The sequence below is a fragment of the Chaetomium fimeti genome, assembly GCF_033439085.1.
Source record: "Chaetomium fimeti strain CBS 168.71 chromosome Unknown B0H64scaffold_4, whole genome shotgun sequence".
NCBI lineage: Eukaryota > Fungi > Ascomycota > Sordariomycetes > Sordariales > Chaetomiaceae > Chaetomium > Chaetomium fimeti.
In genome coordinates this window covers 545,040-565,329 of record NW_026944332.1, presented here as the reverse complement: position 1 = coordinate 565,329, position 20,290 = coordinate 545,040, and the positions used below count along the sequence as shown (strand labels likewise).

At 56.2% G+C, this 20,290-nt stretch overlaps 5 protein-coding genes across 5 annotated transcripts; 4 read left to right on the top strand and 1 right to left on the bottom strand.

Annotated features, from left to right (window-relative positions):
* Nucleotides 1–1,638: 1,638 nt before the first annotated feature.
* On the top strand, nucleotides 1,639–2,117 carry B0H64DRAFT_373508 (uncharacterized protein; the record flags this gene model as incomplete). The annotated part of the gene is made up of 2 exons (XM_062802287.1): nucleotides 1,639–1,769; nucleotides 1,832–2,117. 2 exons carry the CDS (start codon nucleotides 1,639–1,641, stop codon nucleotides 2,115–2,117), a joined length of 417 nt encoding a protein of 138 aa, XP_062658767.1.
* Nucleotides 2,118–2,243: 126 nt separating this feature from the next.
* On the bottom strand, nucleotides 2,244–5,298 carry B0H64DRAFT_459171 (uncharacterized protein; the record flags this gene model as incomplete). The annotated part of the gene is made up of 4 exons (XM_062807434.1): nucleotides 2,244–3,426; nucleotides 3,514–4,313; nucleotides 4,378–4,840; nucleotides 5,011–5,298. The coding sequence occupies 4 exons, from the start codon at nucleotides 5,296–5,298 to the stop codon at nucleotides 2,299–2,301; spliced, it is 2,679 nt and encodes an 892-aa protein (XP_062658766.1). The 3' UTR covers nucleotides 2,244–2,298.
* A 307-nt stretch (nucleotides 5,299–5,605) lies between these two features.
* B0H64DRAFT_143298 (uncharacterized protein) lies at nucleotides 5,606–6,896 on the top strand. The gene is made up of 3 exons (XM_062798305.1): nucleotides 5,606–5,974; nucleotides 6,062–6,318; nucleotides 6,404–6,896. Exons 1-3 carry the CDS (start codon nucleotides 5,629–5,631, stop codon nucleotides 6,788–6,790), a joined length of 990 nt encoding a protein of 329 aa, XP_062658765.1. The 5' UTR covers nucleotides 5,606–5,628; the 3' UTR covers nucleotides 6,791–6,896.
* Nucleotides 6,897–7,456: 560 nt separating this feature from the next.
* B0H64DRAFT_143269 (uncharacterized protein) lies at nucleotides 7,457–11,514 on the top strand. The gene is made up of 5 exons (XM_062798304.1): nucleotides 7,457–7,747; nucleotides 7,993–8,231; nucleotides 8,306–8,598; nucleotides 8,651–10,141; nucleotides 10,199–11,514. The coding sequence occupies exons 1-5, from the start codon at nucleotides 7,697–7,699 to the stop codon at nucleotides 11,275–11,277; spliced, it is 3,153 nt and encodes a 1,050-aa protein (XP_062658764.1). The 5' UTR covers nucleotides 7,457–7,696; the 3' UTR covers nucleotides 11,278–11,514.
* A 2,580-nt stretch (nucleotides 11,515–14,094) lies between these two features.
* B0H64DRAFT_459150 (uncharacterized protein) lies at nucleotides 14,095–17,705 on the top strand (the record flags this gene model as incomplete). Its single annotated transcript, XM_062807433.1, has 4 exons — nucleotides 14,095–14,632; nucleotides 14,701–15,463; nucleotides 15,523–17,060; nucleotides 17,215–17,705. The coding sequence occupies 4 exons, from the start codon at nucleotides 14,095–14,097 to the stop codon at nucleotides 17,268–17,270; spliced, it is 2,895 nt and encodes a 964-aa protein (XP_062658763.1). The 3' UTR covers nucleotides 17,271–17,705.
* Nucleotides 17,706–20,290: the final 2,585 nt, after the last annotated feature.

Genomic DNA, 20,290 nt, shown 5'->3' with positions numbered 1-20,290 from the left:
GGAGGGGGAGCGGCAGAGGGGTTGCTTCTTTCGGTGAATCAGCGATCTTCACGAATATCCACCCGGCAACTTAAAGCCGTTGACCCCCAAGGCGCTTAATTCAGCGGCTAGGGGCGGTTTGTTCCGTGCCGGCACCGGCCGGTCTTCCGAGAGGCCCAGTCAGGGGCAGTCAATGCCACTCACGAGTTACACGACTCCAAAGTCTCAGACAGGCCCGTGGCGCAGCATTCTCTCATTTCTCAGATGGTGTTTTCACATATTTACCAAGGCCGAGACCTCAATCTTTAGGCTCGAGGCTCCAGGGAGGCTTCGGCCTTCCAGTCCTACAACATAGGATGTACATTGGGTCAAGGAAGCACGAAGGATTATCTTCTAACAATAGCCCACGTAGGAACGAGGGCACCTCACCCGCTTTATCCTAAAATTGAACTAAGCGACGCATTCTGCTCTGAGCTTGGTCAAGCCAGAGACTGGGGAACTAGTAGTACTCGTTATATCAGAACATTCTACCTAAACTGGACTGAACCAGAACTATGCTGGGAAGTTGTCACGAAGAGTGTGTCATCCGAGTCGGCACGGGGAGCCTGGCCACGGATGCCCCCTCGGTTGTAGACTACGGACAAGGATATCTCTCACATCTACCCGAGCTAACAACCGTTTCCCCGTTGTTTTCAGGCCCAAGGACCAAAGGAACGGCTGCTCTCCCGTATCAGAGCTTGAGTCTAGCCGTTGATATTCTGGTTGGAAAACCACGACATACGGTTGCGCGGGCCACTAACGGACTCTCGTGTGTTCTTAAACGTCCCACGATGTAAAAGAGTCTAGATTGCTCTCAGCGCTTCTCATGCCTGCCCCTTCAGCTCCTCCCTGATCACCCGGCTTCTTACTTTCCCTCTGATAGGTCACGTTGAGCAGGCGTGCGTCAGCACTAGGTACTGTCTCGTTCCAGTGCCAGATGTGATGGCAACCTGCATGGTCGGTGGGCCAGCTCGGACCTCGTCTCGCGTCCCAAAGCGAGAGCTCACCTGGTTAACATGGTTGGCATGCTTACATGTAGAGTGAAGGTTGTGTGTAACCCTATCAGCTAGAACCAGTAAATATTGCGTTGCTTTCCTCATGGTCTGTTCTCTGTATTTTCGTATCGTAGGAGCAATTCATCAGTGCTCGGTTCGCGTTTAATCTCAACCATAAACGCTAGAAACGGTCGACAGGTGAGATGATTATTCGCTAGGGCACGGTACAAGATGCCTTCGCTACCATTGTCTGGGCCCTGTCAACTTCTGCTTGCGGGATGAGCAACTGTTGCAGGGGTCGGAGAAAAGACGCAAGGCGTCAGCTCGCTCAAACTTTGGATAGGATGCAACTATTGATGCAGTGATGGGTGAATCGAGCACCAATTCCCTACTCACCGACCAGTTCACCATTCGTCATCCATGGTAGGGCTGCTGGGTGTGGCCGTCTTCCCGGCATTGCAGGTAACCAGACTACGAGGCGTGGATGTCGTCGTCTATAAGAACGACCTCTTGCTCGCAGTTTAACATCTCCTTTCTGTATCCCCAATACTCTCAGTCGCTAACACAATCATCCCATCCACCCATTTCCAACCCCTATCAGAAAACCAAGTCCAAAACCGCAAACATGCAGTTCACCACCATGGTCGCCGGCGCCGCCGCTCTCTTCACTGCTGCCACCGCATCTCCCGTGGTAGCCCGCGCCACCAGCATTGACGTCAACCCCTTCGCGCTCTCCTGCACCGCAACCCAATGCTCGTAAGCCCCCCTCCCTCCCACCACCCCCCCAAAAAATCACAGATAACCTAACCCCCACCCAGCTGGACGCTCAACTACAACCTCGTCCCCGAGAACAGCGCTGCCGCGTGCAGCTTCGTGACCTCGGGCGCGACCATCCCGACCACGATCGGCACAGCCATCGGCCCCTTTGCGTGCTCGCCGTCGGACCCCAACGTCGTCGTGCGCATCCAGGTGCTCTCGGGCCAGTACCGCGTGCTGATCTCCGTGGTCGGCGCCCCGACGGCCAACTTCGACTACTTCCTGCCCGCGTCCGACTTCCCGGGCCTGAACAGCTACACTGGCCCGTCGAGCTTCACTGCTTTGTGAGGGGCGCGAGGGTTCTGCGAAAGGGGGCGACGGGCTGGGGGGTTGAGGTGACGGAGCAGGAGGAGAAGTGATGGACACTGATGTTTTTATATTACCTTGAAAGTCGAGTTTGAATTCAACCTTGATTGACCCCAATATCAAATAGCCTGGTGGTTGGTGACCTACGGCGGTGATAGTGATATCACGTATTGGCAGCAGAAGTGAACAAAAACGTGCCGCTGCCTATCTCCGTGTCATCTTTCGGGAACGAATCAATCAGGCGTTTGAACCCCTGAAGCGGTTTCTCGTTTGGCCAAGCCTTGAACGACTCATTCAGCACCCTCCGAGCCGAGATCTTTTTCCCCTTTGGCGTCACGATGAATGCCCGCTTGTCGGCCTTTTTGTCGATGAGCAACTGGAAGATCTTGACGCGGTCCTCGGCTACCCTTCTCGCGTCGTCCAACCTGGCGCCAATGGCATTGACTGCGCTGGGGTAGGTCTCGTACTGCCACTGCAGCGCGCGCTCCCAGCACGTCCGCCCTTCGAACCTCTCGTTTGGATCCGCACCTTGGTCTAGCAGGGTTTCGACAAGCGCCGGTTTCACTAGATCGTATGGGGCAATCTTTGCTAAAGGGACCAGTGCGTAGTCGAGGAGTGGTCGGCCTTTCTTGGACTTCAGTCCTTTACCGAGCTTGGCTCCGACGTAATTCTGCAGTCCGAATTGGATGGCAAGAGTCAGAAAAGAATCTTCCCAACTTCTCTGATGAGCGCACTCCGGATCGAAGTGGAAGTTGGCCCAGTGCATCTTGGCAATGCGCTTCGAGTCCCGTCCGCGGTCCTCTACTCCGACGATCCCGTGGGGATCCTGGAGCTTCGTTTCGAGATAGCGAAAATCGGGGCCCCTCTGCAGGTTGTCATGGTGATGCTGCATGGTGCGATCCAACTCGGCCAGTAACTCTGCATACCTCCACATTAGGCCTTGGGTCCGGTCGTGCTTGGACTCGATCTCGTTCGCTGCCAGCAACGCCGTAGTGACAAACGCCCACAGGTATTGCCGAGGAGTCCTTAGGGGAACGCATTTGAGCTGCTGCACCGCTGACTTGAGTAAAGCGGTGCGGGGGCAAAAGCGCCCGGGGAACAGGTACATAGGGTCGACGGCATCAGCCAGTATCGAGGCGGATTCCTTTCTAAGGTAGTCGGGCACCGACCGGTGGCAGTACCGAATCGTCGACGTTAGACTCCAGTCGGGTCCCCCGTCTTCGGGTGCCGTAGTCGTAATGAATCCGGGCCATGCCGTGGTGAAATCTTTGGCCAATTTGTTACACTTCCACTAGATCAAGGTTTTAGAAACCGGCCACTTCATGATGGGCAACTTGATGGTTTCGTCCGGATGTCCCAAAGCCAGTGCCAAATCAACGAGTCTCGGGGCGCCTTCGCCGTTGTCGGACCCGTTCTGCATCATATCCGTTCGGGCGAGCATGACCAGGGCCGCCTGCGAGGCGTGGCGTCGGACGGCAACGGGAATGGCTGACCACATCCTCCGATATAAGTCATCCAGCATCGGCATCGCTCGTCTTTTAAGATCATCCAAGATCTTGGATACTGTCTCACCGTCCGCCAACTTCGATAGGACGGCTCTGACTGATAACACGGCCCACAGAAACACGCCATTCGAGTTTTCGACAATGTAAAGGATGATAGAATCCCAGGTCTGCTCGTCTAGCTCGTTTGCCGCTGGCAACAAATCGTCCTTGTTGAGTGTTTTGTTCACATAAGACCTGATATCTTCCCGGTTGAGGTCGTGTAATGTGAGCTGTGGCTGGATCCCCAGCTTGTCCAATGCCTCTAGCGGTCGACTTGAAACCAGAGCCTTGATGCTGGGCGAGGTTACAACTTCGTTCTTGAAGAACTCAATTATCTCAGTGAAGTTATCTTTCCCGTCTTCGTGCTGGTACTCGTCGATACCGTCGATGAGGAAGAATAGCTTCAAGGCCGACTGGTCTTGCTTGACCAGCCTCCGGAAGGCGTCTCGTAAGTGGTCTACTCGCCATGCTCCTAGCCCGGCGCTCGAAGGGTTCCTGTCGTTGGAAGCCGAAGCGTAAAACATGGACCATTCGTTGGGAAACACGTTTGGCATAAGATGCGGTTGCTGGTGGAGGATGCTGTAGAGCAGAGATCTCAAGAGCCCTTCCTCTTGACTTTTCAAGCCGGGTGCCGCTGCGCCAAAAGTAGAATGTAGCCACCACAAGCGGGGCCGGCCTTGCCCACTCGGCCAAGCAACGGGTAGTCTGGGGCTGTGTGGAGATGTATTTCATCAGCGTCGATTTCCCCGAGGCCTCCTTGCCGGTGATGAGATAGAGGCCGGATCCATCGGCCATCCATTCCGGAAAATTGGTCCATCTCTCGTTCACGGGCTCCTCGAAGATCCACTGAAAGGAGGAACCGAACGTCGGCTCAATATCGTCTTTTCGACGATCCATGGCCCCGTATTGGAGGAGCCTCAAGACTGCGCCGTCAGCTTCTCGTCTTATGGCGAACTCCCTTTCTCGATCAGGTTCTCCATTGTTTCCCGGCCCCAGAACGCGGTTAATGAGTTCTCCAGCCGAGGTCAGGTAGTGTGTCTCTTCCTCGGTCGTCAGGTTAGATTTCCCCTGGGCGAGCAGTGCGGTAACAGCGGCCTTGGAATATGCATCGAGTTCTGCAAAACGGGGTGAGGCTTGGATCTCGTCGAATCTCTCCTGATCCTTGCGTCGTAAGTAATCCCGCCTGGTCCGCAAGTGCCTAGTGATCAGCGTAAGGCTCTCGAGTCTCAAGCCGAGGAGGGCTCTCACAGCATATCCTGAAGCCGTGCCCCCAAATCTAACACACGCGTCATCAATGCCTTCTCCTCTTTCCGGCGTCTTGCGTGTCGTACAGAGTACGCCACACGCTCCCACGCGGACTCGTCAGGTTTCAAGGCCTGTTTCGCTCTCAATACCCCCTGCAAATCTGCAACTAGCCCGCCGGCATCGTCCGCAATCATACTAAGCTCGTCGTTGGTGGAATTCAACCTCATCTGGTTTACGATTTCTAGTGTATCGTGGATCTGGGCGAGTTCTGAGCTGTCCTGAAGCCTTCCGCGGCCTTCAAACAGTACTTTCTGGGCGGTATCCAAGAAGCCGACGACAGAGGCAGCAACGGATAAGGCCGAGACGGGATCCATGCTGGCCGTCGCCGCGGGCAGGAGTAGAAAGCCGGTCGAATTTAGACGGTGCAGATCTCGAGCGAGAGCGGGGGTTGTTATTGAAGAGGCACCTGAACCGAGCAGCTCGCGGGCTCAGCCTGTGACCTTTCGGAGTTTCGGTACCTACGAAGTCAGCCTGTCAGGTCCTGCATGTTTACTCCGTATTTACCACTCATTGGGTGATTTTATACCCCGCCCAGGCACGTGAACAGCTTCCAGCCACACGCTGAGCGTCGATCCAATGCTGATGCTGACTGGCGGTCTGACTCTGCGTTGCCTGGTTGCCCACTCCCAAGCGGCATAATACAAATGGCACAAACTCAACCGGACCGCGGGCGAGACCCCAGGGTCCTGTCTGCCCCGGCGGCGTTAATGGCCGGAGAAGAGGACTGGGCGATATTTCGGCGCTTCGACGAATTTAATTTGCTGAATCTTTTGATTTTACAAGACGAGGTCCAGAAGTTGACCACCCAGCTCAAACAACTCTATCCACAGACCACCGACCATGCGGACGGAGATGCCAAAGCCTGGTACATGCTAGCGCACCCGCTCGCCAGGAACAATGCTCCTACAACGCAAACCCAGGCGCAAGAGAGTGTGGAAGCTAAACGGAGAGAGGTGTGGAAGGATTTGAAGGAGAAACTCAAAGAATACAGTGAGCCAAGGAGAACACACTCGTCAAGCGCCTTGGGTTGAGACATGCAGTGATCCAACGAACCGTGTTTCTTTTCGACCAACATAGACGGCGCTCTGCTGGAAATGGCTCACCTAAGAAACCTGGAGCCGCCAGGCCCCGACCATATCAAGCGTCTTAGGAGAGAGCTCGATACGCTGGCGTCCCAGTCTCTCCTCCCCGAAGAGGCCACCGTGTGCTGGGAGGCAGCTAATGACGACGATTTTGTTGTCCTCCGGAGCGGAGTCGACAATGGCGGTCGGCTCAACACCTGGATCAGGTTGGGCATTGAGATACTCAAGTGGGAGTTGTGGGGAAGACACAAAGTACGTTCTTTACCGTTGCAGGTGGCCCCCATACTGCCTCCCATACTCCTCACCAGTACCCGCAGTCTACTAACCATTGCCATAGGCCACCACCGCTACCGTGTCGGACGCGCCGCCGGTCATTGCGTTAGGGAAGAAGCGACCTCACATGAGCCGAGCTGAGATGGCCAGGAAACACGCCTTCGCTTCACGCTTCACCATGGCTCTCTTTGGCGGCATTGCCCTCATCCTACCGACGGTCATCATGTCCAAGCTCCAGGGCATCAATGTCAGTCTCATCACCACCTCGATCGCCGTCTTTCTCTTCGGCCTCGCACTAGCATTCGGCGCCACAGACAGCACGGGAAAGGATGTCTTGACCGCAACAGCTGCTTACACGGCCGTTCTGGTTGTGTTTGTGGGCACGAGTCTGGATACTAGTGGTGGTGATGGGTCAGCCAACCCGAGTGCTGCAGCGAACTCGACGGTGTAAATGTAGACACAGGAGCTAGGATATAGTTAGGTAGATAAAACATCGGCCGTCTTGTATTCTAATCACCTCAACATTTCGTGACGAAATCGATCGAGCAGATCAACAACTTGAAAAGGAGGCCGCCCTTCGATACACGCAACCCTAACCCCAATGAGCTAACTTGGAAACCTGCTAGCACTTCTGACTGCCGAATCTTGCATGCCGCGTTAGTGAGGTTGCATGGCGTCGTCGAAGCCACAACAAAAGCGTCAGCTCGATCTCGGCAAGCTGGTTGGTCTCGTCAGCTCGTTCGGTTACGCATCTCGGCGCTGTCGGCGAACGCCAGCGCTGATCCCTTGTGTCGCCCAGATTTTAACCCTTGTTGTCTCAGCGTTCGGAGAAACAATACTCATATCGTGGCCTTTATTCGAGATTTCGATGCGCTAAATTGAGTTGCGGCAATCGCTAACCTCAATCCCATGGATTGTGTCAATGTGTTCCAGTTCGTGGCAATTCGGCGACGCATCCGAGCTGCAGGTCCCCTCAAATCCCAAAGCTCCAGCGCATCGTCCGAGAATCCCACTGTGGCTTGTTATGCATCGCGCTAACTCTCCAGAGCATGCCAGATCAGCGGTTGATTGGCAGGAAGGTGCTGCTGAAAAAATGAGACACGCACGATCCCGGGACCGGTTGTTCGCCAAGCCGACTGGGCCAAGGGGAGCGTGGGGACCCAAGGAAGGGGTTGGTGGATCTCTTTTCCTTCTTTTTCGCCGACTTCTGCGTCGCCACACACCACTGCACCACTGCATTCTCTCCCCACAAGACCAACCCGAAGTGCTGAACTAGCTTAACGGTCGAACATCACCAACGCACATCATGTCGCAGCCGCCCTATCGCGAATCCCCGTCGTGATTGTAGCCCGCGACGATGGATTGGGTTAACCGTATCGTCCATCTCGAGCGACGAGTGCTCGGAATTGTAGGTTCATCTCATCAGTCGTGTTTTCAATTCTGGATGATTCTCAATTCTCGATTCGCGATTCTCAATGTCCCGTGCTTCATGGTTGCCGCACTGGCTCATCCCCCGCCACCGGAACCGCCGGGTTTGATTGATGCCATCATTATCATGTGCTTGCTTGTTGCTTCAAGTTGCTTTCATTGCACAATGCCGGGCTGCTAACCGTGATGGTGGGGCTGGTTGGCTGACCGTATTGCTGTTGATAGAACGAGAGTGACGACGGTCGTATCGGATCCGGGCGCAATGATAGCGGTGGCGGTGGTACCCTCGTCAACTTCAACCCGGCCGACGATGGCAAAAAGTCCGAGTCGTTAGCCTCACTCGGAAGCACCTTCATCCCCGTTGTCGTCTACTCGGCCATCTGTTTGCTCATTTTCTTCGTCTTCCGCCGGAAATGCCGCCGTGTTTACGCTGCGAGGACCCTACCATCCCTCCGTTCTCCAGAGTGAGTAGCCCCCGTCTGTCTAGTTACTGGCCAACCCCCCGTCCCATGGTTCATGAGGCTGAGACGCGCTGTAGGAGCCCGAGCCCCGAGCTCCCGGATGGCTGGTTCAACTGGATCAAGCCCTTCTTCGCCATCAAGGATGATTACATCCTCAACAACTGCTCCCTAGATGGCTTCTTTTTCCTCCGCTTCCTCCGCATGTTGTCCATCATTTGCCTTGCTGGCGTCGTCGTTGTCTGGCCCGTCCTGTTGCCCATAAACGCTACCGGTGCCAGCGGGCTGCTGGAGCTGGATTCCCTGACCATCGGCAATGTCAAACTCCCCGACAAGTACTACGCCCATGTACTCGTGGCATGGTGCTTTTTCGGTTCGTGACTGGCGGGATACAATGCTGGTGAACCTGCTGACACTCGACGCAGGTTTCGTGCTTTTCATGATATGCCGCGAGTGCATTTACTATGTCAACCTCCGGCAGGCCTATCTGCTCTCGCCAAACTATTCGAAACGGCTCTCCTCTAGGACCGTCTTGTTTACCTGCATTCCAAAGCCTTATCTGGAGGAGGCAAAGCTGCGGAAGCTGTTCGGCGACTCGGTCAAGAACGTCTGGATCGTCAAGGACACGAGCGCTGTGCGCGCCCTCGTCGAAGACCGCGAGGAGACCGCCGACCGGTTGCAGCAAGCAGAAGTCAGATTGATCCGACTAGCGAACGCCTCGCGCCAAAAGCATCTCAAGAAGCACCCGGCCGCCTCCACCTTGAATAATCATCTCAACGAGAGCGATGCCAACTCGCCTCGGCCTTCACAAAATGAAGCCGAAAAGGGCCACGTTATTGATACTGCCGAACACTTCGCCGAACGTCAAATGTCCGTTTCGGACAGCCCAACGTTAGACAAGGTGCAAGATCCCGATTACGTTCACCCGTACGGCCTCGACCCGTCGCTGCCGGACGTCAGGGGCTCCGTGGCCGCCCTCTGGCTCCCGGTTCAGTCGCGACCTCACCACCGCCCGCTTCGGAACTTTGGCCGCCGGGTTGACACCATCCGGTGGACCAGGGCGAGGCTGAAGGTGCTCAACAAGGAGATTTGGAAGCTCCGCCGGAAGTTTCGCCGAGGCGATGGCGCCTCACTCAACGCCGCGTTTATCGAATTCGACTCGCAGGCTGGCGCCCAGGCAGGCTTCCAGATCCTAGCCCACCACCAGCCGCTGCATATGTCACCGTGCTACATCGGCCTCCAGCCCGACGAAGTCATCTGGAGCGTGCTACGCGTCCGCTGGTGGGAGCACATCATGCGCCGCTTTTTTATGATGGGCGTCATCGCCGTCGCCATCGTCTTTTGGTCCATTCCCGCCGCCCTCGTCGGTATGATCACCAACATCAAATCTCTGAGCGAGATGGTCTTTTTTCTCGAGTGGATCATGCTGCTGCCCGGCTCGATCCTAGGTGTCATCCAAGGTCTGTTACCGGCCCTCGCCCTCTCCTGGCTCATGGCGGCCGTCCCATGGATGCTCAGGGGCTGCGCCAGGGTGGCCGGCGTGCCCTCGCGTGCCCTGGTGGAGCTGTACGTGCAGCACGCCTACTTCTTTTTCCAGGTTGTGCAGGTCTTCCTCGTCACCACACTCACCTCGGCAGCCTCGGCAGCCGTCTTCGACATCATACAAAACCCGATCATGGTAAAGGACATGCTCTCCGAGAACCTACCCAAGGCATCCAATTTCTATCTGTCGTACATTCTCATCCAGTGCCTCGCCGCTGGTACCACAAGGCTCGCCAACGTTGGCGACCTCATCCGGCACGAGGTCATTGCCAAAACGCTTCCCAACCCGAGACGGCGCTTCTACCGCTGGCGCAGATTGCGGGAGATTCACTGGGGGAGCGAGTACCCTCGCTTCACCAACCTGGGCGTAATCGGTTAGTTCATTCATCTTTATATGCTTTAGGGAAGCCCTAGCTAACTCGCCATGCTAGCCATCAGCTATTCCTGCATCGCGCCCATGATCCTCGTCTTTGCGGGGCTGGGCATGTTCTTTACCAGCTACGTCTACCGCTACAACCTGATATACGTCAATGACACCGGGCCCGACAGCAAAGGGCTCTTCTACCCCCGCGCACTCATGCAGCTCATGACCGGGCTCTACATCGCCGAGGTCTGCCTCATCGGTCTCTTCGCCCTCAAGTCCTCATTCGGCCCGCTTCTCCTGATGGTCATCTTCCTCGTCTTCACTTCACTCGTGCACATCTCACTGAGCGGAGCCATGACGCCGCTCCTCAACAACCTTCCGCGCACACTCGCCCTCGAAAAAGACATGGGCCCCATCGCACAAGACGAACAGCCGGGCGACGACACGGCCCAGCCAGAGCCCCACCCCACCGGCGGCCTCGCCGCAGACTACTACAACATGACCGACGACGACGACTCGGACAGCTTACCAGACAACGGCCCCAACCACGACCTCGACACCGACATCCAGCTGCGCGGCATCGAAGGCAGCAGCAGCCTGAAATACCAACTCGGCCAATGGACCAAATCCCTCTTCAAATCCACCTTCACCACCTCCTCCCCACCACCGCCCTCCCAGTCCCAACCCCACCACGCCGGCGCCGTCACCCACAACGACACCAACACAAGCGGCCTCACCCGCATCCTCACCCAAATCAAACTCTCCATCACCCCGGACCCCTCCCGGCCGCCCAACATGCTGCTCACCTTCCTGCACCCGGAGATCTACCAATCCTTCCGCACCCTCCAGCACACCGTCAACCCGAACCCGGACCCGGAGACGCTACCCGCCGACTACGCCAAGCGCGCCTACTGGCCGCCCGAGATGTGGACCCCGGCCCCCCGGCTCTGGCTGCCGCGCGACGACGCCCGCGTCAGCCGCCAGGAGGTCGCCCACTGCGCGGGCGCGGTCGCGGCCGCGAGCGACCGGGCCTGCTGGCTGGCGGAGACGGTGCGGAGTCGGAGGGGCAAGGGGGCGGTGGCCAGGGTGGAGTGTCGGATGGAGGAGAGTCCGCTGCTGGAGGGGGAGGTGCGGTGGGTTTATTAGGGTTTGGTTTGTTATTGAATGGGGGGTTGTTATCTACCCAGGTTTCTCTTTTTTCTTTTGGTGTTTTTTTCTCATTTTGGTGGTGGTTTCTTTTATCTACAGTTTGCCCATACGGTGGACCCGGGAGATTGAATGACACCGACCGTGTAGGGTACCCGGCGGATGGGCTGGAAACCGGCCGGCAGGCATATCGTGATTTTAATCATAATCAATACCTATCTTACCTATCTTACTGTTACAGAGACTTCGCAGCTTTTGTATCACGTAACCCGGCAGGGGTTGGGTTACGGTTCCAGCTCCGTGGGGAAGACAGCTTGCCCAGGTCAGCAGAGCGCATCCTTTGTAATTATTTCGTTGTTTCAGGGCGAACCCGCCAACTGAAACGGATAATTAATCAATCGCCAACAATGCCGGCGACGGGTGAGGCACGGATCTTGGCATCAGACAACAGACGCGCTGACGTTTAACCTCCCATGGCCCGATTTAGTCTTACCATGAAAAGACGACAGGCCCGTTTCTCACATCAGTGCGTAATTCGAGAGATGGGCCGCGCTGTTGAAAAGGAAAAAGGGTGCCTTCCGTGCCACAACGCCAAGAGGCAACTCTGTCACAGAGTGAAGGCAGAATCGAGATGTTGCTCGGCAGCTTGGCTGTCACAGTTATTGCCTGCCAAGTATGATGGAGATGTAGCCTTGGAGATCTTGGAAGCCTTGCAGGCAGCCTTGGAATCTTGGGCGTCTTGGAGGTCTTGGAAGTTCCACTATATAGGTATACACGTCCTCGACTCTGAACGGTCTACTGACAGCAACAAGGACGTTCCTTGATGGTGCAACGTGACCCCCAACTTCAACGGAACCCACAAGTCAAACATATCGCGGCACAGCTCGGCAGTTCCTCAAATAGTCTAATTGACTGCGCCACCACGTGCTCTGCCCTTTCGCACCCAGCGCCAAAGCCTCGGAGTTGACGGCTGGCTGACATGACCGTCGTCGACGTCGAGGAGGCTGTGTTGCATACCGACTAACAAGGCTTCCTTTGTTCAGCGATGCCGACCCGGGAGGACGATGTTCACATCGACTAACACAAAATCCTGACCAAAACCTTGGACATAGATCGTAGCTAGCGTGTTCTACAGTTTGGCTGGCACTAATTAGACTTACAGCGGGAGGTAAGTATTCCCATCACGAAGGGTTCATCACGAAGGCAATAAACTAATGACCGAATAGCAAACGCGGGTATGCGAAAGCAGTGTTTCTCTCGCTCTCAGTGGGAGCACAACCCCGACTCGCGTCATGAGATTGCTAATCAGCTGTGGCTAGCGCCGCTATCTCCCTGCTAATTTTGAATACTGATCAAAATCTCCGCGGACTTTATCTTTCCGCGGAGTTAGGGGCGAACGACATGATGGATGAGTTTGGCATCTGCCTGGGGTTGGCGCGGGGCGGAGCAAGTCGGACCGCAAAACATCTCACCGAATGTCTGACCGGCCGCTTTCTACCCCTTATCGACAGCACACGAGCCAAACACGGCGAGGCCTCGTGTGGTCACCATGGCAGTCCTGCGGCTTATCCATACCCAGCGGCTACATCCGTGCAACGGGTGGTAGGTACTAACTCAGCAAGCATCCGATCAAACCCGGAACGACTCGGTCTATTGAGCCTCTCCTCTTGACGGAACGAGAATCGTGTGAGGTAAGCTTACCAATTATAGGAGGCTCAAGAGCTGAGGCGGGTGCGGATGGGCTGGTCTAATTAGATCATCTTTTTGGGGGCATACCTCGGCCTTGGCGGGAGCAAGAACGCTCAGTCTGTGTATTTTCGGTACCCACGTCTGAATGGTACCAGCAGGTGGTCGGGTTGAGATCTGGGCGTGTCGTCGTCGTCCACCATCCAGAGAGGCGGACGCGGAGTTGAGGGCGCTGATGAGCCATCGGCAGCATTTCTCGACCCGCCTTGATCCGAATCCTCGGGCCCGGGTTCAAAAGCAAAGCCCTCTGCTCGCATGTAACCCTCCGCTTCATATGACCCATAGGACCCAAAAGAGGCAAAAGACGGCGGGAGCCGCCGGACTCATGAGAATGACCGTGTCCGTGGCTTTACGCCCTCCTACCTAGAGCCATGTGGCGGTGGCATGGAACATTAAGAATAGAATCCTTCGCAAGGGAGAACCTTGTCATTTTCTATCAAGAACCCACAGTTTCGCACTCAACCAACTGTGCGTGTCAGCAGGCACGCAGGTCACCTAAGCGCTTGGAGCGGCGAAGCATCAGGGGGGAGCTGGGCCACGAGAGACACAACTTAGGGTTGGGGTTAGGTATGGAAGCACGACCTGCTCACGCCGACCAAGACCTACAATGCCCCGAGCGAGCCGCAGAGCGACGACTCGGACACAAGCGGTTTCAGAAGTACACTAGCTAAAAGTCTAATAGACCCCCACGCCCTAGGACTAGACCTTTCAACCTGACCGCTGACCGAACAGAGACCTCCCTGGTCCATCCGATGGGCCTTTCGTTTAACGGGAAGGAAGTTTCAACCGAGACCCTTTCCAGGCTGATAAATGGTGAAATATTACGAATCTCCCAATCCAGTATTCATTATCGTAGTGTTCGGACGGTTACTCTTATGGTTCATCATCACGTCACACAACGTATAAAATCTAGCATCCTTCCGTTCTAACCTCCACCATCACCACATATCTGCTCTCAACTTCATTTTTACTTCTATTACAAGCTGGCATTGCCTTTTTATTTCTAGCCCCTCGTTTTGCAATAAACCCCAGTATTATTACCCCAGCTTTGTTTCCTCTCCATCCGCAACCATGGAAGCTCTCGCCCTTGCTTCCACCTTCGCCACGCTACTCGGCTTCTCGTTGCAGCTGTACACCAACTGCAAGTACTACATCGACGCTGCTCGGGGCGATTGCCCTAACGACCTAAAGCTCATCCTCATTGAGACAGGGAGCTTGGAGGCAACCCTGAAGTCGGTCGAGTTAATCCTCTCCCTTAGCGACAACAAAAAGGAGGACGAGGAACGATTAAAGCGCCAGATCGGCAAGACCCTGCTAGACATCAAGTCATGCATGGAGGACTTGCTGAAGCTGGTGCCCAAGCCCATGCTCAAAGAGGGTGACAGCAAGGCAACGAAAAGGGAGAAGGCCAAGCTTCTCCTCAATGCCGTCGCCTGGGGTACGAGCGGCAAAAAGGGGACGTGCGACATCCTGCTCAAGCACCTCAGGGCTCACAAGGCGACTCTTAGCCTGGGACTCACCGCCGAGCTGAGCCATGATGTGAAGAAGATTGGCCACGATGTGTCCGAGGTCAAGTCATCTATCAACACCATGCAGGTCAGGCTAGACAGTAAGTGACCTGGAGGCCGAATACGCCGATCTTGACCATCTCGCCAAGCTAACAATCTGATCCTGCAGGTCACCAACGGGCCGAGATCTACGAGTGGCTTGAGCAAGTCAACCCTTCCAAGAACCACAACAACGCCGGCCGAGCGCACGAGGCTGATACCGGGAAGTGGTTGACCCGCTCGGCCGAATGGAAGGCCTTCATCGACTTGTCACCCGCGCCCAAGGCCGGCTTTTTCTGGCTTCACGGCATCCCCGGTGCTGGTAAGACCGTCATGGCCTACACCATGATTCAACAGGTCCGCGCCCGCGCAAAGCTGGACAAGGCCGTGGGCTATGCCTACTATTACTGTTTCCACGGCCGAAATAAGGATGAAGCGGTGCCATTCTTGACGTGGATTATCTGTCAGCTCTGCCGGGAGAAAGACTTCATCCCCGTCACCCTCAACGAGTTGTTCCACGACGGCTGCGAGCCCAGCATCCCGGACCTGCTTGACTGCCTCGAGGCCGTCCTGACCCAGTTCCAGGCCGCCTATATAGTGATCGATGCCATTGACGAAAGCAGTCCCCGGAAGGACCTTCTCAGTATCCTCTGCACCCTCGGGGGGGACCCACGCTTCGCCAAGATTCGTCTCGCAGCCACCAGCCGCGAGTATGAAGATGTCGAGAGAGCCTTCAAGTCCCGGGCCACCTCTGTATCCATGAACAATAAGGGTGTCGAGGAAGACATCCAGAAATTCGTCCACTCGGCGCTCAAAGATCCCCAGTACGATGGATGGGGTCGTAAACTCCGAGAGAAGGTTGCCGCCATGGTGCCGGTCAGGGCCCAGGGAATGTAGGTAGTCACCGAGGCGAAGATGCACATTCGGTTCAGGCTGACACAGAATTATCTAGGTTCCGGTTTGCGGCCTGCCAGCTCGAGTATCTGGCCGAGTGTGGTAGCGCCAGCGACGTGGAAAGAGAACTTGTGAACCTGCCCCCCACCCTTAACGGCACATACGAGCGTATTCTCCGGAGGATCGAACCCAGCCACCGCGCATTTGCCATCCGGGCCATGGCTATCATCATGGCTTCCATGGAGCAGATCGGCCCGATATATGGCCCGACCCTCGTCACCACCGTCCTCGGCGGCCCCGGTATCAATTCCTTCTACAACATCGACTTGATGCGGCGCCACTGTGTCTGCCTCATAAAGGTCCACCCGGACAGGACGGTTAACCTAGCCCACTACACGGTCCGCGAGTTCCTACAATCCAGCTACGTCGCCAAGTCGCATAGCCTGCGCGACTTCTCGCTCCCGGCTCGTAAGGTCAACCAGGTTTACTTCAACACCCTCATGGCGGTAGCTACCCAGTTCTCGGGCCTTCCCAATATCCAAAACATACCCGAGGACCCCAACGGAGATCCCATCGACTTTAGACTCTACGCCCTCCGCAGGACCCGGATGGGCATGTTCTGGAACCGAGGGGAGCTTGCCGCCCCTGCCGAGAATAAAAAGTTGTTGATGACGCTCCTCGACCCGTATCAGCCTTGCTATGCCGGCTTGCAAATCTCGGGCTCCGACGGGCACTGGGACGGGTCCAACCCGGCCATGTTTGAGTGGCTGCCCAAGTTCAACCCCGGGGCCGACGCCATGGAAAGGGACGCCGCTTACCTGACCATGCTAATTGGCTTCAACCAACCTGACCTCGTAAAGGAATTCCTCCGCGGCAAGTCGGATCGGGACCAGCTCGCCTTGTTCAACACCAAGATGAGCGTCACTTTCCCCGTCGAGTGGGAAACCTTCCGTAAGCACGGCACTTACGACCGCAAGCCGAAGCCTGTGACGGTGATGGAGTTTTACAACGAGGGCCACGACCGTGGGTTCGAGACCGACGACGAGATGAACATCCTTCGCGGTGCCCTGGGCGCGTACCTACCGGCAGGCAAGGGCCCCGCCGCTGCTGCGAAGAAGTCTTCTACCACCACCGCCGGTCGGAAGTCCTCTCTCGGCAGCCAGACCTCGTCCCCGTCCGCAAACAAGCCCAGCAGCGGCCGCAGCACACCAACCGGCGGCGCCAGGATAACCGTCACCCGCGACAACGGCCCCTCCTCAACCGGAGGGCCCTCCAGGCTCGGCGAGGCGAGGTCCCCAAACTCGAGCGCCCCAAAGTCGCCGAGAGCGGCCAAGCCGTCCAACACCACCACCACGGCCAGCAGCTCGCGGGACACGGCCGCCTCCCACACCACGGGCGCCACCCGGCTGGCCCCCCCTACCAGGTTAGCAGGCTCCAGCACCACCACCGGCAGCAGCAGCCATCAGTCGTCTCATACGTCGAGCACCTCAGCAAGCAGGAACTCTCAGCCGCCGCCGCCCACGGCTCCGCCTCTCGGCCGCAGTGGCAAGCAGACGTCCACCCAGAGGGCCAGCATCTCCGGCCCCGCCGGAGGTGGTGGGCGCTCTGCGGGTAACTCGGGGGGGCGCGGTTCCGGTACCGGTAGCACTCATGGCAAGGATGGGGTGCTCCGCTGATGTGGGAGGGGGATGGGATTGGGGGGGATGGGGGGGGTTATTTTTTGTTTTTGGTGTATTTTGGTCTTGTATAGATTGTTACTTGGAATGGGTATATTGCTTTTGTTTGGACTTGTTTATTCGGCGTTGAACTTTGTCCGTGGACGCCCCTATTCCCCCGTGTTGAAAGTGAAAGTGGATGCAGCCGTAGCAACGGCCAGCCACAAACTTGAATGCTAAAGAAAGGAGAGTACAGTCACAGAGTCCGGATTCGGGGAGACATTTTCTCATCGCGGCTGAGAGATGCCCAGGACAAGGTAGGACCTTGGACCTCCACTGATCACCAGCCACCACTCCCTCTTCACGGTTCATCATCCTCTCATCCAACAACACCACCGCCCTTCCTATCCTAACCCCATACCCTAACTCAACCACCTTAACATACAATTGCCACTCGCTCCAACCAAAGCCCCCAAACTCTCCTCCATGACAATCCCGAGAATCCCCCAACGGTGATCAACACACCCTGCAGCCACTTGACGAACCCATTCCTTTCCGGTGACGCAACACCCAAAAGGATCACCCAAAGAACCCTGAAGATCAAGAACCCCGACAAGCATATGACGCGGAAAGGGGCGCCAAAGCCCTGAAAGGGGCTGGACCGGCCGCCAAGTGTATCTCCGGACACACACTGCGGTGGCAAGGGGGTGCATGCAGGGTTGGGCAAGAGGGGATGCGATCGCCGGGGGTTGCAGCGGAGGCGAAGTTTAAGTTTTGTGGAGTTGGGGTGGTTGCACTATGATGATGGTTGTATACACGGGTCGATGTTACGGGTTATTAGGGGCGGTTGGTGATGAGGGAATGATGTTGGGTGGTGGTTATATGCCGAAAGTAATATGGAATGAGCAGTGTTCTCATGCCGTTCACCATGCTCTGCAGAGTCCTTTGCAGCAACTATGTGAACGACTGTAATTTCGGAAAGAATGAGGGTTGTAACGGCCGATAGATAGTGGTAGAGGCTCACGACTTCTACTGGGAGCGTACTCGGGAGGCAGGATGCGCCCTGGGGTCTCGTACATTGTTTGGTTCCATTGCCGTACATCGGTCCGAGGCGATGCCCTGACCGGTGCTATAACTATCGGGTACGCTACACCGGCTGCATGATCTGGACCGGCAATGGAGGGACCGAGGGTAATGGACTGAGGATGGAGAATATGTTCTTGAGCTGTTGGCTACGTTGCCTTCCAGTGGCGCTTGATACCTAGCCTTTAACACAACGTGACGGCTGCGAGATACGGGATTCGCCCCAGTATGGCCCATTCAGCTCCACATCTTGACAAGTTGCCTTCACAAGACATTCCGCGTTGGGTTAACTGCTGGCCTAGCGGCGTTAGGTTAGATATCCCAGCAAGAGAAGGCGGTTGTCTCGTCACGTTCGAGGCTTGGTTGACCACTATTTGCTGTATCACTTTGATTACAAAGGTAAATGTATAGATGTATTCTGTCTTGATACTACCAGTCAACTGTAGGCTTGTTCCCAACGTTCGCGTAGTTGCCAGAGCATTGAGTTGTCACAATATTGGCCCCCTCATCCCGGCTACCTAAGCACTCAATCTTGATTCGATTAAGGACACACACAGTAGTAGGCACACACCCACCCCTCCCGGTGTGCCACACAGGTGCCTCGCATCTACCGTTCGGCCTCGGCATGAAGGGTCGGGGGTTACCTCTCTCCACCTCTACGCCCAGACAAGCAGGTGGTGTTGGCGGCGGCGAGGTAGACACCAATGCTCCGTAACTCTACCCATCTGCACAGTGCCCAGGGAAGACGCTGGCACATGCCCGTGTAGACGAGCAAAGTGATGATGGCGAGACAGGTGAGAGGGGCGAGAGTAGGGACAGATGGTCAGAAACAACACCGGTGTAGTCGCGAGGGTGTGAAATAATATCAAATCGTTAGGCGAGTTCCACTGAACCCCATTACAAAGTGTCTCGGTCAATATCATGCCATTTTGATATCAGAAAAGGGCCTGCCGGTAGGTACTGGCCTCCCATTCATTCTCTCCGAGGATCGATGTCCTTGTTTCGGCCACCACCCTTGAGGGGATAATGCCGCGGCGGCAACCATACCCGAGGACGACCCAGACGGCCCCTAATGATGGGTATTAAGACTCAATCCACCGGTCAGTCCTTGTGTTGCCCACCCAAATCGTTAACCGCGCCGTCCCGCCAACTGGCTCGACTCGAGGTTGGTCCCGACCTCTCTCACACCATCCATCCCGTTACACGAGCAAGCCGAGGGATCGTTAAATATCCCCCATTGGCTGGGTCACCGTTTTGCATAAGCCCCCGCTATCGAGGCAGTCATCAGGGTAAACGCGGAGAAGCCTGGCCCCGTGATTTCCAAGAGAGTCACGGTGCGCATTAGTTCATGCGGCTGCCCACAACGGGGGAGAATGGGCGGCTCGGCTATCATCATTAGAGGGGTAACACGGCTTCAACGGTCGCGTCCTGGAGCTCGGATCAAACACCTCCACTGAGCGGCAAGGTGGGATCGTTCTGCTCACCGGGGGAAGGTGTAAATGCAAAGGTGTAAGTGCAGCTGTGGAGGCATCGTAGATCCCGATAGTCTGGGCGTTGGTTCGTATCATGCCTGGTCCTTAAACCCCTGGATCTTGGTTGGTGGCACTCGTCATACTCTCCTCACGACTCTCGACTCTGCTGCATTGCAGACCCGAAAGGTCCTGGCGCCACTGCATCGAAACCAGTCGACAAGACCGGCGGATATGATCGGCTGGTTCCCCGCCGCCGGAGCTGGTTCCCGGTGTGGGTGAGGTGCCGCCCGGGCAAACGCCGGTCGGGCTAAGGGGCTGTCCTTCACCTTCCGGACCCAATAGTATACAGCAGTCAACAAACGCAGTTCGGGGTGTTTGGATACTCCTCCGCCGGGAGGACTCGCTCTCCTCATTTTTGAGATATGATGTGTAGAATCCCCGAGCGGAGTCCTAGATTGCAGGCTCGCAGTGGCCAAACTAAAGCCGCGCTATCGACTGGGTAAACCGTTAACGCCCCGCGGTGGAGGAGGGGTGCGCGGCGGCTGCGGCGCGAGGGTGTGTTGAGGAAACGAAAAAAGGGGGCTATTTTCTGTATCGCACACCGAGAACACACCAC